At 35.5% G+C, this 18341-nt stretch overlaps 4 protein-coding genes across 4 annotated transcripts; 2 read left to right on the top strand and 2 right to left on the bottom strand.

Moving 5' to 3' along the window:
* The first annotated feature begins 343 nt into the window (after positions 1–343).
* Positions 344–2013, top strand: LOC9310175 (protein CHAPERONE-LIKE PROTEIN OF POR1, chloroplastic). Its single transcript, XM_021023390.1, has 5 exons — positions 344–467; positions 667–767; positions 1056–1438; positions 1596–1672; positions 1761–2013. Exons 1-5 carry the CDS (start codon positions 403–405, stop codon positions 1909–1911), a joined length of 777 nt encoding a protein of 258 aa, XP_020879049.1. The 5' UTR covers positions 344–402; the 3' UTR covers positions 1912–2013.
* Positions 2014–2749: 736 nt separating this feature from the next.
* LOC9308102 (defensin-like protein 267) lies at positions 2750–3312 on the top strand. The gene is made up of 2 exons (XM_002874061.2): positions 2750–2898; positions 3073–3312. Exons 1-2 carry the CDS (start codon positions 2841–2843, stop codon positions 3288–3290), a joined length of 276 nt encoding a protein of 91 aa, XP_002874107.2. The 5' UTR covers positions 2750–2840; the 3' UTR covers positions 3291–3312.
* On the bottom strand, positions 2896–4830 carry LOC9308101 (tetraspanin-12). Its single transcript, XM_002871986.2, has 2 exons — positions 4081–4830; positions 2896–3926 (listed from the first exon to the last, which is right to left on the bottom strand). Exons 1-2 carry the CDS (start codon positions 4570–4572, stop codon positions 3624–3626), a joined length of 795 nt encoding a protein of 264 aa, XP_002872032.1. The 5' UTR covers positions 4573–4830; the 3' UTR covers positions 2896–3623.
* An 8712-nt stretch (positions 4831–13542) lies between these two features.
* Positions 13543–17251, bottom strand: LOC9308100 (methylthioalkylmalate synthase 3, chloroplastic). The gene is made up of 11 exons (XM_021023559.1): positions 16694–17251; positions 16130–16389; positions 15616–15829; positions 15384–15464; positions 15098–15190; positions 14899–14985; positions 14691–14791; positions 14579–14612; positions 14402–14455; positions 13967–13987; positions 13543–13782 (listed from the first exon to the last, which is right to left on the bottom strand). The coding sequence occupies exons 1-11, from the start codon at positions 17135–17137 to the stop codon at positions 13660–13662; spliced, it is 1512 nt and encodes a 503-aa protein (XP_020879218.1). The 5' UTR covers positions 17138–17251; the 3' UTR covers positions 13543–13659.
* Positions 17252–18341: the final 1090 nt, after the last annotated feature.

The raw sequence follows: 18341 nt of genomic DNA, 5'->3' as shown, positions 1-18341 counted from the left end.
TTATAGAAAATGAATACTGTAGTAGAAGATTAAATAGGACTTGCTATCCAAAACGCAACATAAAAACAATAATCATCACACAATAATTTTTTTTTTATATATATAAATAAAAAATTTTAAAAGATTTTGAGCAATTAAAAAAAAATTGATGATTGGGGTTGGTGACCAATTAAGAGGTGTGTACTATGACTTATCTGGGAATTAGGGGGTGAATTCGAATATTTTACTAGATACACGGACATAAACGTGAAAATATGAAAGATGAGAGGTAAGTAAATTCTCTAACGTACGCCAGGCAGTGCAAGATAGTACACGACTCGCTTATCTTTTCCTTTTTACACAGAAGCCTAAGAAGCTAAACAGAACGAAGAACGGCGAACGGCGAACGGCGACGGAGGAACCATGTCCTCGTCTCTTCTTCTCTCCGGTTCTACTGTATCTTCTTCGTTTAACGCTCCATCAAAGCTGTAATATCCTCTCTCTCACTTCATCTTCTTTCTTAGGGAATCTAAATTTGATTTTGGGGGGTTTTCTTTGCGTCTTTGTTCTAGTCGTCGTAGGCGGAAAATTCGAATTTGCAAAATTTTAGGGTTTGTTTATTGTTTGTTCCAGAAATTGAATTCTTAAAAGCTTTTGTAATCGAGTTGTTGTTTTCTGAATTTGCAGTTCTTTGGTACGAAACTCCAATAAGACATCACTGTTACCATTTCGGAATGTTTCAAGAAGCTTCAAAAGCGTTAGGTGCTCCGTTGATTCTTCATATGGAGGTATTGTCACTTCTTCTACACTCAATTTCTCAGTTTTATCCAATTTCGATTAGGATTTGTTCGTTGTCGTTTGTGTGTAACAATTTGAATGAGTGTATGGACTATGTTAGGATTCTTTAAGGACAATGACTTCTCGGAGAAGAATCATAAGGAGATATATAGTAGAAAGCTGGCTTAGTGTTTCCACTTATCTTTATCGAATTTGAGCTTTTCGTTGTTACTCATGTCTTGCTACTAATTCAATGTGAAGGGATATGACATGTTATGCTTTCGAATGACTTTGTATAGGCAACGTCCCCACGTTCCCTCGGACCAGAGTTTGGGACCCCTACAAACGTCTAGGAGTTAGTCCATATGCTTCCGAGGAAGAAATCTGGGCCTCTCGTAACTTTCTCTTACAGCAGTATGCTGGACATGAGAGAAGCCAAGAATCTATAGAAGGCGCCTTTGAGAAGCTTCTGATGTCTAGTTTTATCAGAAGGAAGAAGTCTAAAATCAATCTTAAAACTAGGTTGAAGAAGAAAGTTGAGGAATCTCCTCCCTGGCTCAAAGCTCTTCTTGATTTTGTGGAAATGCCTCCCATGGACACTATATTCAGAAGACTGTTCCTCTTTGCCTTCATGGGTGGTTGGAGTATCATGAACTCAGCAGAAGGCGGTCCTGCCTTTCAGGTTTGTTACTTATACAATGGCCCTTATATACAATCAGCTAATCTATACTAGACATCTTACAATTTGATTAACTATTTGACCCATAGATAAAGTCGACGAGTTTCTCTTCTATCGTGTTCACATATATGGTTTCTGAAATCTTTTGTTGTACTTGTAGGTGGCGGTATCGTTGGCTGCGTGCGTATATTTCCTGAATGAGAAGACAAAGAGCTTGGGGAGAGCTTGCCTAATCGGGTAAAATACTGGTCCTATCGAATTTGCTGAAACGAAACTTAAAGCTCATTCGTTTTTTTCATGTTCTGTTTGGCTTTTATGATTGCAGAATTGGAGCTTTAGCTGCCGGGTGGTTCTGCGGTTCGATAATCATTCCCATGATTCCGACGTTTCTCATTCACCCGACATGGACACTCGAGCTCCTAACATCATTGGTTGCTTATGTGTTTTTGTTCCTTTCTTGTACTTTCCTCAAGTAATCTGCGGTTTTATCCAAACACTTTTTTGTTCCTTTGCCCAAACATTTACAGAACCGTTCGGAAAAATTAGTGAAAGTTATTAAGTGTTTGATTGGTTTCACAGTTTTCTTTTGTACGAAATCAATCGGGTTAAGTATCTAACCCTTCAAATGAGAAAGAATTCATTATCCCTCTGAAACTTTATATATCAAACTAACAATAAATAATTCTTTTGTGGTCATATTAATCATCAAATTTATCACACTCAAACTTTTGACTATCTTTATATATCAAACTAACAATAAAAGAATTCTTGGTCATGCTGTCTGATAGTTGTGTTGTGTTAGAGTTGTGGTGAGTTTGCAATCGTTCCTTTGAGAAGTTTATCACAAATGAATGGTAAATGATTTCAATGTGTTTGGTGTGTTCATGAAAAACCGAATTTATGCTAGTTATAGCTGCCACATTATTGCAATAGAAAGGAACAAATTCCGGGTGAAAAAAAAAGCCAAAATGATGTCACTCGCGGTATCATGGATCGATACTCGTTTCCGGTGTCAACCAAAAAATGTTGTAACATGGTAATAAATTAATTGTCCAATTCTTAAGAACAATCCTCAAATTCATCATATACATGGAAGAAAACAATTTCAAAATTATATATATGTAGATAAATATCTATTTTTGATTTGAATACATGAATTTGTTTTTCAAACTGATCTAACCAAGAATTTTTTTTTTTTTTTTTTTTTTTTTTTTTTTTTTTTTTTTTTTTTTTTTTTTTTTTTTTTGATCTAACCAAGAATTTCCTTCCAAAAATTTTGTAAATTCGATCATCTAAATAGGGTATGAGAAATCTTCCAAATCTCTTGCTTTAAACTTGCCGTTGAAATATTGATGTGTATATCACACTAACAAAATAGAAGAGAAAGGAATCAAAATTTATCATAATGGAGAAAATGGTGTTGAGCAAAGTAGTTCTTCTTGCACTTCTGTTATCTCTTTCATGTGAGTCCATTTGTCAACTTATAAATACATCACATTTTCATCTGTATGTGTGTGTGTTTTATAACTTTTAAACCCTCGTGATTCTAGTATTACAATGTTGTTATAGACTTCTAGTCGATTTATCGTATACCCTTAAACAATATTGATAAATGTTAAGATGAATAAATGTCCTAGGTTTGTGGGTAGCTAAAGCATCGGAAAGAAGAACGAGAGTTAGTCAAGAAGTGAGAGATGCCAAAAAACAACGTGGAGGGCCTTGCACCGACGAGAACACTTGCCACCAGATTTGTCCGGACTGTATAATCGCACAATGTATCTTCAAACAATGTGTTTGCTCTAAGTGTTTCCTCCCTCCTTCACAAGCAGCTTTTAGTGTTAAAACATTAATGTAGCTCTCTTTTTCTCATTTTTCTCATCCACATATGTGACCAAACAATAAACCATTAATTTCCTACCAAAAAAATAAAAAGAAAACATTAATTGTTCTTAGAATATTTTCGTATAGTCTTTGTCTATTTTGCAAATGTCATATATATTTTTGAAGGTTCTTTTCCATCAATGCATTCACACATTAATATAACCAAACCCATGCATTTGCAAACCAATTTTCATGACCTGAGGACAACTTCACTAAAAGAAACATCAAACATCAACTAAATATTTCAAAAACATAAACAATTAGGAAGAATTAATTAATTAATTTGGAAACGAAATGGAAGGAGTTTTTAAAAGAACCGGCGCTTCCATGGAACACGATTGTTCTTTCTCACACAACAGCCACATGAGTAAAGAAACACGACGAGAAGGATAAGAAGGAGATTGACGACAAGAAGTATCCTCCATCTTTTTCTTATCCCTTTTAAAACTCCAATCTTACACGACTCGCACCCGTAACATAACTGGCTCTGCGTGTTACTCCATGTCTTACAATCCCCTGTGATCGCCGTAGTCGCTGTCGCTGGAACTGCCCACCACGTGGCATTCTTTGATTCGAACCCACATTCTACGGGAGGTCGACAGCAACCAAACTAAATAAAAGAAACATAAAACAAAAACCTCTTTTAATACTATACTGTACATTGTTTAAACCGTTGTCTAATTTGAAAGCGGATTAGTTTTTTGATGTCAAAATTAAATTTGAATCCAATTGATGTATAAATATAGAAATGTGTACACACATACCTGTACATTAGAGAGATGTTTGGAGTCAAAGTCAACGTCACGTGGACCAAACCTTTTACAAACCCTAGAATCAGACAAACATTTGGTGATCCCTTCCCAGTTCTTCCCACGAAGGAAATGGTTCCCGATCCAGTTCTGGAGATCTCCGGTCTTAACATTGCCTATTCCTTTGCCGGAAAACGCTTTTCCGGCGGTGGGATTCGTGACGAGGAAGATAAAGACGGAGAGGACAAGAAGGAGAAGAATGGAGAGGAAAAGGAAGAAGAGGTAGAGAGTGATGATGATGTGGCTTCCGTAGAGAGCAGCGATAAGGCCTAAGGAAGAGATGAAGAAGAGGAGGATCGCGGTTACGATGAGAGGGTTTTGAACGAAGCGTTGACACTGTGAAGGGCCTTGAACGTAGACGTAGACGGAGAAAGATAGAGCGGCGAGGCCGATCAATGCGAGGATTGCATTGGTTGTTATTACGGCGGCGTTGCTTAGTCGGAGCATTGTTTATTGGCGGTTATTTGGGACGGAGAGAGGGAAGAGACGTAAAAGTGGGGTTGTGGAGAAAACCAACGTCTTAAGTGTGATAGATATTAAATACATGCTATGAGTGTATACGAGGAGGTTAAGAAAATATTTGTGAAAATTCACTACTGGTCGGCGACATTTATATGATTATTTTTTGGTTTTGTTTTCAACTAACGACAATGGCACATTTGATATATAGCATGACTTCAACAAAGTTAAATATTAGAAGATGTGTTATTGCAAAAGATGCATTTAGATAACCAAAAAGGGTTAATTAAAGAGAAAAATGACTCAGTAATTTAACTTATATTTTTACAACCAAACAATGTGTAACATATAGAAGTACATATATATATATGTATATATTAACATCATATATATATATATATATATATATATATATACCAACATCATATCATTTTCACAACCGATTACTTTTGGGAATCAAATTTCACAACGTTATTCATTTAAATATATGTATAGGTATGAAATTTTACACACTAAGTATTAAATTATATCAAAAAAACTAATGAGATATATTATTGTCTCTCTGTAAAAACATGTGACGTTTAAAAGTTGCTTTTTTATTTTATTAAAACTAGTGAAAAACAACTGCATTGACATTTTGTAAGCCAAATTTACTTTAAACACACACAAAATTATTTTAAAACGATTGAAACGTTCGTTCGTTATGTAACTTATGTTGCTTTAAAAAAAACGATTGAAACGGAAAAAACTTTAATCTAGTAGGAATGAAAATGTGCCGCACGTGTAACGAAACTGTAAAAGTAGTTTAGTTTGTCTTTGGACGTGGCAAATGTTTCACCCCTGATTTGGCCATAAATTACGTGATTACCACATCGGCTTCAGCCACTACGTTCTGACGTGGTTTCCACTAAAACTAATAATAATGTGATAATGTTATGGACGGTGTTTAGTGAAGCCCTTTGACTTTGACTTCCATTGCTTCATTCATCAATGCCTCTATTCGTATAAAAAATTGGATAAATAAATATCATATGAAGATGAGTCAATTTTTGCTTCCTTTAATTCTAATTAAACGGAATTCAGATTTACGATATGGGGCGAACAGAAGTTCATTTCATTCCGAGTTCCGAATTTGTGGTTTATACGGTTTTCGGTTCAAAAAATGGTTTATTTGGTTATACTATGTAAAATTAACTAGTTTTTTTTTTGTGGGCTGTAATTTTGTAACTTATTATGTATTGGGCTGTATAAAATTCTTTTATGGGCTATGTAGAAATGTTATTTTAGGCCCAGAAACCCTAATTTCATCTTTTCTGTTACTTGCCGTGGAACACAATTTCTTTCTTCGCAATTTTGATGCATATTGACCAGTTTGCGAAGAAGACAAACTTCACTTCGTTATTCATTCTCAGATTAATCGTTTCCGTTAGAAGTTTCTGGTAACTGAAGGATTCTATACATTAAGCTCTAGTATTTGGCCTTTGCATTGTTAGGAATGTAAGGAGGTTTAACAGTTACTTTGTATACAATAGGGCTTAGTTAATTTTGAGAGTATTTACTGTTTTTCTTTTATATATTCTTCCTTTTCGATTTCCTTTGCCGATAGATAAGAACTTCAGGTTTGTGATTGTGACCAAACTATTGAATCTTACAAAATCTTTATGTAGATAGATTGAGAGCTAGTACAGTATAACTATCCAAGGACAACCTCTTGCCAAATTAATTCTCCGATCCAAGATAGACGACAAAAAAAAATCAATGATAAGAACACAAAGAGAGAAAGAAGAAAAGCATAAATGACAAGTACTACTTGTGCTGGAACCACATTAATATTATTTGGCTGGTAGTGGAATCAAAAGTTTGTCCTAACAAACACACTTTTCATTTGAAAGAAACCAATAGTTGAAAGAACATCGTATACTTTTCCATTTAGAATGGGGTAATATTACAAACTAACCATAGAATATAAAAGAATTAAGAGAATAGCCTTGTGTCAGAAAACATAGGTAAATAACCTTTTTTGGAGTGGGGTAAATACTAAAATATCCCTCTATTTTCTTGTTTTTGCAACAATGCCGGTGGTAGTATTTATAAAGTTTTTAATGATTATGTACAACTCCTGTTAAAAAATCATGTGTTTCTCTGAAATAGCACGATCTATTTACTAAAAGCATGCAATTCTCTTATATAACACCAAGTATTATATAACATATGTAATTGTTACAAAATTTCATGGGTTTTTGTTGGATAGCTTGCCAAATATTTATATATCAGTATTAATAGCATGTTTTGTCCTTAAAATACATGTATTTTGAAACCAGACATGTGTTTTAAAATCAGATTTAATCTCTTATATCATATTGGCGAATGGTGATAAAATCCAGCAAGGAGGATAAACTGTGAAAAATCATGTGTTTCTTTAAAATAGCACGATCCAGTTACAAAAAGCATGTAATTCTCTTATATAACACGAAATATTATATAACATATATAATTGTTAAAAAAATTCATGGGTTTTTGTTGGATAGCTTGACAGATATTTATATATCAGTGTTAAAAACATGTTTTGTCCTTAAAATACATGTATTTTAAAAGTCAGACATGTGTTTTAAAATCAGATCTAATCTCTTATATCACACTGGCGAATGGTGGAGAAATCCAGCGAGGAGGAAAAACAGAGAACGACCAAGGGATGAGAGAGGAAGAGATTTCTAGGAAAAAGAAAGAGAGAATATGTGGTGAAGAGATCTGATACTAGGAAGATATGGGTAAAAAAAAGAGATCCGGTGGTGAAAGAGAGAAGGAGAAAAAAAAAGGAGATTCTTTGATGAATCTAGTGAGTTCTCGAAAACAAAGAAGAGAGATTCAATCAGAGAAAAAGAGAGCTTCATGGTTGAAGTCTCGTCAGGAGGAAGAAAAAATAAACAGAGAAAGAAGAAGAAAACAAAAGGACAATATAGACCAAAAGTTGCCAAAAATTATGTAGCAAATGAGTACTATTTGGTCAAAAGTTATTTTGTTAATTCTTTTTAACTCAAAGGTTACTTCTTACATATTCTCTTTAGAATATACCATGTCCCACATAGCTAAAGAGAAAATATCTATTAACGACTCCGCAAAGAAAAAGGACTCTTAAATATGACGACACAATTCATGTTTAATATTTTCAAGAGTAAATTATTGAAATCTAGAAAGTAGTTTAAGAGGACACATAAATCACGTGGTATATGTACATCCAGGTAGGTGATATTACATATGCTATTTTCTGTGAAGAAGCTCTAGAGTAAACCCATAACATATATACATGGGCTATTTCGTAATTAATGTTTAAGATTTAGATCACATATCTGATTTTTATATTAAAAAAAGAAAAAAAAGTTTCCAAATATTTTCATGCAACGACAAAACAACGTCGTGCAAGAAATAGAATAATTGGTCTCCTTGATCAAAATGGGAGCTGGATTGACAAGGATTCAGGCATTGAAGCACTGGCAGTGGATTACTTTCAAACCCTTTTCTCTTCGTCTAACCCGATTGATTTTTCATCGGTGATCCGGGATATTCCCGAGACAATTACAGAGGAGATGAATGAGACGCTGGCTAAGGATGTTTCTTTAGAAGAAGTCCGAAGAGCTCTTTTCTCTCTCAATCCTGATAAAACACCTGGGCCGGATGGCATGACGGCAGCCTTTTATCAAAAATTTTGGGATATTGTGGGAGCGGACCTTTTCCATCTAGTCAAATATTTCTTTGTCTCTGGCACCTTTGACAGTCGACTCAACGAGACAAATATTTGTTTGATCCCAAAAACAGATCGGCCGAGATCAATGACATAGTTTAGACCGATAAGCCTCTGCAATGTTGCTTACAAAGTCATTTCGAAAGTTTTTAGCTCGCGCCTTAAGAAGATCCTTCCGGATATGATATCCGAGACCCAATCAGCCTTTGTGGCTGGTAGGCTTATAACTGATAACATTCTTATAGCTCAAGAGAATTTCCATGCTCTCCGTTCAAACGCTGCCTGCAAAAAAAAATTCATGGCCATAAAAACAGATATGAGCAAAGCGTTTGACAGAGTTGAATGGCAATTTCTTCGAGTTGTAATGGAGAAGATGGGGTTCTCTAAAACTTGGATTGATCGGGTTATGTTCTGCATTTCCTCGGTTTCTTATAAAGTGATTCTCAATGGAACTCCTCGTGGTCTAATTAAACCAACGAGAGGAATAAGACAAGGGGACCCAATATCCCCTTTTCTTTTCATCCTATGCACGGAGGCACTAATTGCCCAATTACGATCCGCAGAATGGAATGGCCACATTCAAGGTCTCCAAGTCTCGAAAGCAAGCCCATCAACCTTTCATCTCCTGTTTGCAGATGATAGCTTGTTCTTCTGTAAAGCGGATGAAAGCCAGGGGAAGGCTATAATTGACATTATAAGATCTTATGGCGAGGCTTCTCGACAACAACTAAATTTCCGAAAATCCTCGGTGATGTTTGGCAAGGACGTTGATAACCAAACCCGGAGTACCATCAAGCGAACCCTTGGGATATCCAGCGAAGGCGGTATGGGTACTTATTTGGGTCTCCCTGAAAAAATCCATGGCTCCAAAACCCAAGTTTTTGCTTTTGTCCGAGACCGCCTCCATAGCCGACTAAATACCTGGTCGGCCAAATTCCTTTCCAAGGGTGGGAAAGAGATTCTTATAAAATCAGTAGCTCAAGCCCTTCCAACATATGTTATGTCGTGCTTCCTCCTACCTAAAGCCATCAGCTCAAAACTAAAAAGTGCTATTGCGGATTTTTGGTGGAAGACCAGAGCTGATAGTAAAGGAATCCATTGGATCGCCTGGGATAAACTATGTACCCAACTTTCAGAAGGGGGTTTAGGCTTTAAAACTTTAGAGGAATTTAACTTGGCCCTACTAGCTAAGCAACTATGGCGCCTAATCAAATTCCCAAACTCCCTCCTCAGCCGTGTCCTCCGGGGTCGGTACTATCGGTACAGTGACCCACTTGAGATCAAAAAATCTAATAGGCCCTCTTATGGATGGCGGAGTATTATGGCTTCCAAACCCCTCCTTATCTCGGGATTAAGGAGGATTATCGGTTTAGGGATGAACACCAGAGTTTGGTTAGACCCCTGGATTCCCGACATTCCGGCTCGCCCTGCCAAAGGCATAACGGCCGAGAGAGATCCACATCTTTATGTGGACCATTTGATTGATCCTGTTTCGAAACTTTGGAAACTTGACAAACCTCATGCCCTGATCGAACCTTCGGATATTCCATTGATCTTAAGCATCCGACCAAGTCGATCTTACTTAAGCGATGGCTATAGTTGGAATGGAACAAAATCTGGCAACTATTCTGTTAAGTCAGGGTATTGGGCTGCGCGGGATCTCTCTCGCCCTACTTGTGACCACCCTTTTCAGAGACCGGGGATCACTCCCCTTCTGGCACAAGTATGGAAGTTAAAAACTACGCGAAAGCTTAAGCATTTCGTGTGGCAATGTCTATCAGGTTGTTTGGCAACAAACCATACCGTATTCTACCGACACGTCGGTAAGGAGAAGCACTGCCCCAGATGTGGCGCTGAGGAAGAGACTATAAATCACCTCCTCTTTGAATGCCCACCAGCGCTTCAAACTTGGGCCCTGTCACCGATCCCATCATTACCTTCCTGCTTCCCTAGTCAGTCTCTTTTCTCAAATTTGGACTTTCTATTCTGGAGAGCAAAAGGGATGATGAATGGAGAGGATATTGGGCACTTTTTTCCATGGATACTTTGGTATCTATGGAAGGCTAGAAATAGCTTTATTTTTGAGAATATTCGAGAATCTCCTCAAAATACGCTAGATCATGCCTTTCAAGAGGCGAAAGATTGGAAGGCGGCAAATACTAAGGATGATGATCCCCTCGTTGAAAGTGGAGGATCCCTTTTAATCCAACATTCACAAGGGACACTCCACCGGAATGCCAAATTGATGGTTCTTGGCACGCCAAAGACACTCTCAGTGGGCACGGATGGATTGTTTTGGATAAAGAAACCCCTATCTTGATGGGAATGAAAAGCTCTCGTCGGGGATTATCGCCTCTGCAAGCAGAATTTGAAACCCTTCTTTGGGCAATGGAATGCCTCATCTCATAATCGAAGACGAGTCTCGGCTTTGCCACTGATTGCTCCGAGCTAATTTCTCTTTTGGATAACCCATCTGAATGGCCTACCTTAGCAGTAGAATTACAACTTTTTAAGCTTTTGAAGCTCTCTTTCCCCTCTTTCTCTATTAGATTTATTCCTCGTTGTAACAATGTCCGTGCTGATTGCCTCGCAAAAAAAGCAAGAGCACGAGGTTCTCTTTTCTCCCATGTAAGCATATCGGCTCCGGATTGGCTCTCTCTAGAGGAAAGTCTTCGTCCGATTACTTAATAAAATGGTGTTTGGCGAAAAAAAAAAAAAAAAAAAATTAAAAAAAGTAAAAAAAAAAAAAAAATGAACGAACACCTTTATAGTTACGTCCATACTTGTTGCTGCGGACTTTACCTTAGCTTTATCAAAATCTGGGAGCTATCTTTTGGAATTGAAAATGTAAAAATCCATCCATCAAAGAAAATAATTTAATTTAACCTAAAAGAAATTAAGTGCAGATTTCTCTCTGCTAAGAAAAAAAATATTATTATTATTATTTTAATTATACTATATATTTTAATTAATTTTAAATATAATAAGTCAATAGACAATTGACAAGTAGCAATTTTGGTTGAGAAACTTTTCCTCCCCTCTTTTCTACTTTTTCTCTTTTTGGTTATTATTTTAATATTAAGTTTTTAGTGTACAAACGCTGATGGAGATGGTATAAGAGCGAAACGTGGTAGCTGGCTGTGACGTAGCAGCAGAAGTAAGATTATCAATGACTTGTGTTTTTTTAAAAGATGTAGTAAATGTTTTTTTTTTTAACTATAAGAGGGTTGGTTATTATGGGGAAGTACCGGAGTAGGGTTTTTCCAATATTGAATTTGTTGATTTTAAAAGATAGAGGATATAAATTTATTAAATTTGTAGAAAATTTTGTATATTTAATAAGTGTAGGTATAAGAACTTGGAATATATGTACAGTCATATTCCAATAACAATATATTTTATTAAGTCTAATAAGAGTCTATATATAAACCAATAACAGTGGACTCCCAAACTTTTAAACATCTTTAAAAAGCATTCTATCAATAAGCCCCTCCTAAAAATTGCGTTTGATATTTTTCACCTAAGAAAACATGAGAGACAGACACGTTAACGCCCTATAATAGGGGATTGTAATGGTACACTTAAATTTATTTTTAAAATTTTACCTAATATCTTTTTTTTTCTGTACTACTTACATCATTTAAAACAATATATGTATAACTTACACGTTAACATATCTTTATACAACTTTTTTCTTTCTACATAGCCAACTAATTGATGGGAAAAAAATAAATCTCAATGATAATAATACCGCAAAGAGATAAATAATCAAAAGCAGAAATGACTAGTACGTTTTACAACGGTAATCCAATCTCAGGGAAGAATATTCTTTGGCTCGGTAGTAGAAATGTAGAATTAAAAGTTTGTCCCAAGATGGAGTCATGGAGATATATAGGAAGAAGCCAATAGGCTACAAGTGTTTCTAAAACTAGGAATCTTGTTCCACAAACAGTTGAAAGAGAAACGCAGATAATTTTCCAATTAGAGTAACATGTCCCCACATACAGAACGACAATATAGCTATCAACGACCCCAGGAGAAAAAACGAGTTCTAATATAATGAGGGGCAAATCATGTTTTATAATTTTAATATATCGAAATCTTAATGCTTGGTTACCAGTAAATTATACTATAGCAATTGTCATGTCAGAAAAATGTAATTATAGTAGTGAGAGGAAGAATAATGATCAAAACTGAGTTTACCGAAATTTTCTTGAATAGTTTTTCAGTTGAATCTTTTTTTTTTTTTGGTCGGCAATTGAATCTATTATGTTTGTTTTTTCCAAAATAATAAAAAAGTGGGTTGCGGTAGATGTGGGGCCTCCGAAGAAACAATTAATCATACAATTTTTGAATGCCCCCCAGCTCTACAAATTTGGGCACTATCGCAAATCAACGGTCCCTGGAATTTTCCCATAAACCTCACTATATGTGAATATGGATCATTTATTTTAGAGGACACCAACAAATTCCAACAGTTCAAGTTTCCATTGGATTATGTGGTACATCTGGAAAGCACGGAATGACAAGATACATGAAAATATTGACAGCGATCCCAGAGATACTCTAAAATTAGCGGAAAGTGAAGCAAATGCTTGGACCTTAGCTCAACTGGAAATGGTAAAGGACGCACCGCCCCGTGGGTCAGCTGAGTCAGAGGTTATAAACACTACAAGGTATCGATGTTTCATTGACGGCTCTTGGAAAGAGAGTGACAACTACTCGGGTTTAGGATGGTTCTGTACACTACAAGGTGAGGATGAACCAACCATGGGCGCTGCTAACCTTCGACGAAGTCTCACATGTCTACACACAGAAGTGGAAGCATTAGTTTGGGCCATGAGATGTATGATTGGCCAAGACAAACGCGAAGTAAGTTTCTATACAGACTGCTCAGACCTGGTGAAGATGGTGTCTTCCCCGACGGAGTGGCCAGCTTTTTCTACCTATCTAGAGGCCATTCAGAGCGACAAGGATGAGTTTGATTTTTTCTCTTTATCTTTGATTTCTCGACGTGCAAATTCAAAAGCGGATAACTTGGCACGAAATGTTCGTACCCAACCGCATCTAATTACCTATGTAAACAATATCCCCCAGAATTGGCTTGTATAAGCTAATCTAATAAAGTTGTTGACAAAAAAAAAAAACAAAATAATAAAAAAGTGAAAAATCTTATAAGGAAAAAACTGAGAAGGTGAAAGTAATTAAGTAAATATATATAGAATAAAAATACTCCCCATTAATACAGTTTAAAGACTTTTTATTCATTACAACAACATGCGTATCAAATGGAATTTGATATCATCGTATTTCAAATACACAACCTCTTTACAAACTTATACAACAGAGGAAATATGAGGACTTGACATAAGGTTGTTATTTCCTTTACTGCTTGATTTCTCTGATGTGATTTTATCACCGTTCACCACTAATGCCTTCAGATCAGCGTCGGTAATTCTCTGTAAAATTTAACAAATTGAAATCAAATACATATGAGGGTTTAATTTTTTTTTTTTATATCCATTCAAATATATATATATATATATGTTATTATATCATATATATAAATTTAAATATTTCTAATTTAATTAACGCATATGTGATATGTACATGAGAATAAGATACAAAATATAATATGAAAACCTTTTTCAGCTTGGTTAAATCCAGTGTTCAAGAAAGCGCTAGGCGTTAAGCGGGCGGTGACCCAATGCCTAGCGCCTAGAACGCCTAATCGGAGCCTAGGCGATTTTTTAGGCGGTTTAGACGTTTATAACATAAAACATAATAAATATGATATCATATATAAAAGTTATATAAAATATCTAATAAAACTAAAAATTATGAAATTATAAACAAAAACTAGATAAAACATTTAATTATATTTATATTCAAACAATATATGAATATTTATAACTATATATATAAATAAAACTCTAATTAAAATTGAAAAAATACATTAAACAAGATCTATGTAATTTTAGGCGGTCAAAGCGGTTACCTAGGCGTCGCATGAGAGCCTAGCGCCTAGTCGGGGTTTAGGCGACCGCCTAGACCGCTGTTTAGAACACTGGTTAAATCTCTGAATCGTGAGAAGATTTCTTTGAATTTCTCATCATTGATTTCATATCCCAACTGAGAATACAAAAAAAAAAAATGATTAATTAAATATTTCTTTCTAAAAAATGGCATATCATGCAATGGTCTTATTGTGTGATTATTATATAAGTAAAATCACAAATAGTGTGTCTGTGGTACCTCTTTAAGCCGGCCTTTCACAGCATGACGTCCACTGCATATTTTCATTGTTGTTTAAATGAAGTAATTAAACAAAGGTACGCAAGAAACATCAGTGTAATAGAACAATTACCTAAGCTTTCCAAGAACAATGCCCGAATTTTGCGATTTTACGATTCCAACATCTTCTGGTGATAAAATCTCATATGTACTTCGATTTTTTAATATTCCATCCTGCAAAATATTTGAACAATCACCATATATATATAGAGAAAATCAGTCTCATATTTAATGTTTCTTTTGTCATACATAAAATATATATATAAAAAAAAGCAAGGAACCTGGTGAATGCCGCTTTCATGAACAAAACAGTTGTCTCCAACTATTGGCTTATGTGGTTGAACATACAAGCCGGTATGCTCTTGAACCTGTTCATGAGCTTACATATATTAGTCCATTACTATAATTAACGGCAAAAGAAAATTAGCATTATTATTTTATTAAATACATATCTAAATTTCAATGTGAATATAAAGTTACCATCTTGCTAGTAGCCATAATTTGGCGTGTGTCTATTCTTGTGTAAGCACCATCCATAAGATATGCTCCTCGACATTTCAAAGCCATCACGACCTACATACAGTCACATAACCAGTTTTTCCATAAAGCACATGAAGCATGTACGCACGAGTCCACTATTTAAATACGTAATTTAGGTGTCACATAATTTTCTTTGGTTGTGCGATGGCTATCGTTTTTTTTAATCTTCTAAATATATAAAAAATTTCACTAGTAAAGTTCAAGGCCATATATAGATAACTCTTACCTCTTCAAGCGGCGCATTCCCACTTCTTTCCCCAATTCCGTTGACTGTTACTTCGAATTGTCTCACTCCGGCACATACAGCCTATATATAATGTAAACTCATTGTCATGATCTTGAGAGTATATATATAATAAAAGTTAAAAAATTCTTGAGAATATATATTTGTATAAGGCGGTTGTGTATAATTATAATGACAAATCTAACACAGGAAAGAGGGAAAGTTCGTTTAGTACGGCGATTGTGTTTGCGGTAGCAAGACCAAGGTCGTTGTGACAATGAACGCTGAAGACAACATCATCAATTCCAGGAGTGTTTGCTTTGACATAGGTCACGAGTTCTCCGAATTCATGTGGCATGGTGATCCCTACCGTGTCCGCGATGCACACCGAAGTAGCACCCGCTTTTATCGCTTCTCCTAGAATCTTACATACAAACTCCTTCTCCGACCTGAATCACTAGTACTTAAAATCCAGATATGACATGATGAAATCTAAATGTCATAAATAACGGCTAAAAGTGTTTAGATGATGATCTGGATTGTTTTAGACGTTCAGTTATGTGTTTGTGTACATGTTGCATGTAAAATGTTATTTTGAAAAGGTATTTTTGTTTTAAAGATAAAACATTTTTCTGTTTTTTTTTTTTCATAAAATATTCTTGTAAAACAAAATGAAAATGTTAACGTGTAAGATTTACTACCACAGATTTTGTAACGTAAAACCAATTAAAAAAAAAAAAAAATTGGACCTGCAGCCGTCTTCGCAACCGAATTGGATGTCATGGAAGCCTAAGCTTTTAGCGAACCTAATACTACTCAATGACATCTCGATCACTTCTTCTTTAGTCTTTTTCAACTTATAATTCATGTGAATGTCACTAGTAGAGGTAAATATGCATATCCTTGGCCTCTTCGCGTACTTCACCGCTTTCCAAGCGGCCTCAATGTCTCTATTTATGCATCGTGCGAGGGTGGATATCACCGGGACATAACCTGTTTCCACATCCACCTAAGAAAACACCACCAATATAATTGTTTAATAAGTAGTTTTCTCTTTATTGCAATTTTTTTTTTAATTGATCCATTATATGTTTGTAATATATCTTTGTGTAAGCAGTCATTGCAATGAGTTGATTGATCAATATTTTTTATACACTATAGTGTTTTTCATTTCTCACTTCAAATGGAGGATCACTGACACCTTGCATATATCAAGATTTATTAGATGTCACAAAGGAATAAGGTACTATATATATAGTTTGAACACAAAATCTGTATATTATCATTTTACGTGAAGGAAATAAAGAAACAACCTCATTCCCCACGGTCTTAGCGATAGTTTTAACGGTTTCGAACTCTTCGTCAGATGACCCCGGAAAACCGACTTCCATGATGTCTACTCGGAGTTTAGCGAGTTGCCGGGCAATCTCTAGCTTCTGCGGCGGAGTAAGGGATCCACCTGGAGCTTGTTCGCCCTCACGAAGTGTCGTGTCGAGTACACGTACATAGTTCTTGTCGGGGAGCTTATTCGGTAAGTACTCCGGCCACCGTTCCACGATAGGTTTGAGATCAGTAGCACTAGTTACCACCTTTTTGGACTCAGAGGAACAACATGACATGAACAAAGTCGGCTTGTTGCACGGGCGGGTCAGGCGGATTGAGGGCTGAGAAGATCCAATGGGTAACACTGACCGGACAACAAGGGTGGGACCAGTGGTGGTGATCATACCGAAAGATGTGAGAAGTAACGAAGCCATAATTATGGATCGGAGTACGTAGCAGATAAAATTTAAATAAAGATGTTTTAATTTGATTTGGAGGATAAAAATGAGGAAATTGTTTGGTAAATAAGAGGGGGTACGTGTACAATAATATCATATAGCTATATTTATAGGTACAATTTTTTTTTACTCAAATTTTATATGATTAGCAAACGATTAAGTGGACCACTTGGTGTCCTAATTTGCGTGTCATTATTTTTTGTTTTAATGATTTTTCTTGTAAAGGTTGTACCGTTTTTGGTTTGATAACCAAGCATAATGCTAAGAATTCGAAGAATAGTGTTTTTTTATCGATTTTTAACTGTGTTTTATCTATCATTCTTTTGATTCTTTTCAATAAAAATTAGATGAATTTTTGAAATTATCTTAGTAATTTTAAATTTTGAAAAATGCCGGAATAAATGAGTAATTTTGGATCAATTTTGCGGGAAAGTGATGCAGCGTAGAATTAGGATAATTTACATTTATTTATATTTTAATTATATTATTTATTTTAGTTTTTATCTTTAGTGTTTCTACAATATTCTAGGGTTTTTTTATGTTTTATTATAAATAAGCCGTTAAAACATCGTTTTATAGACTGTTGATTGATTAATAAAATTAAAGAACTTTTAGCTTTTCAGAGAAGAGTATTCTCTAATCCTTGTTTTCGGTAGATCTCGAGAGATCTCAACGATTATAAGAAAACGTAGAATTTGGTATTCGCGGAGAATCAACGAATTTCTCACGTTCTCTCGTTTCTGCTATTCTGAAGAATCAACAGATCCGAGAAACCATAGTTTTCCGGTATTCCGAGGAATCAAAGGATCTCTACTTCTATCCTTAAATCTTCCGCTACTTAAGAAAGATGGGAACCTATTAACACGAGAGGGTCGGGTACTTGGCATAATACAATAAAACTATATGTGGTTTTGTTGAAGAGAGTTACAGAGACGTCAAAATATTTTAGAAAGACCTTGGTACGGAAGATTTGGTGCCACCGTGTCTACATTTCAGAATTAGTTCTGGGCACATCGGGTTTAATGCTACGTTTTGTTAAAAAAAAGTTTCAGCCACAAGTTGCTACATACAAATCGTAACAAAGAGAAATCAAATATGAAGTTGGACAATAACCGATCTTATGATCGGTTAGCAAGTAAGACTACTCTACGGAAAGCATCGTCAAACTCCCTTCTGCTAT

The sequence above is a fragment of the Arabidopsis lyrata genome (genome assembly GCF_000004255.2).
Source record: "Arabidopsis lyrata subsp. lyrata unplaced genomic scaffold ARALYscaffold_6, whole genome shotgun sequence".
Taxonomy (NCBI): domain Eukaryota; kingdom Viridiplantae; phylum Streptophyta; class Magnoliopsida; order Brassicales; family Brassicaceae; genus Arabidopsis; species Arabidopsis lyrata.
The sequence above is the reverse complement of the archived record's forward strand: the minus strand, read 5'-3'. Positions and strand labels throughout refer to the sequence as shown.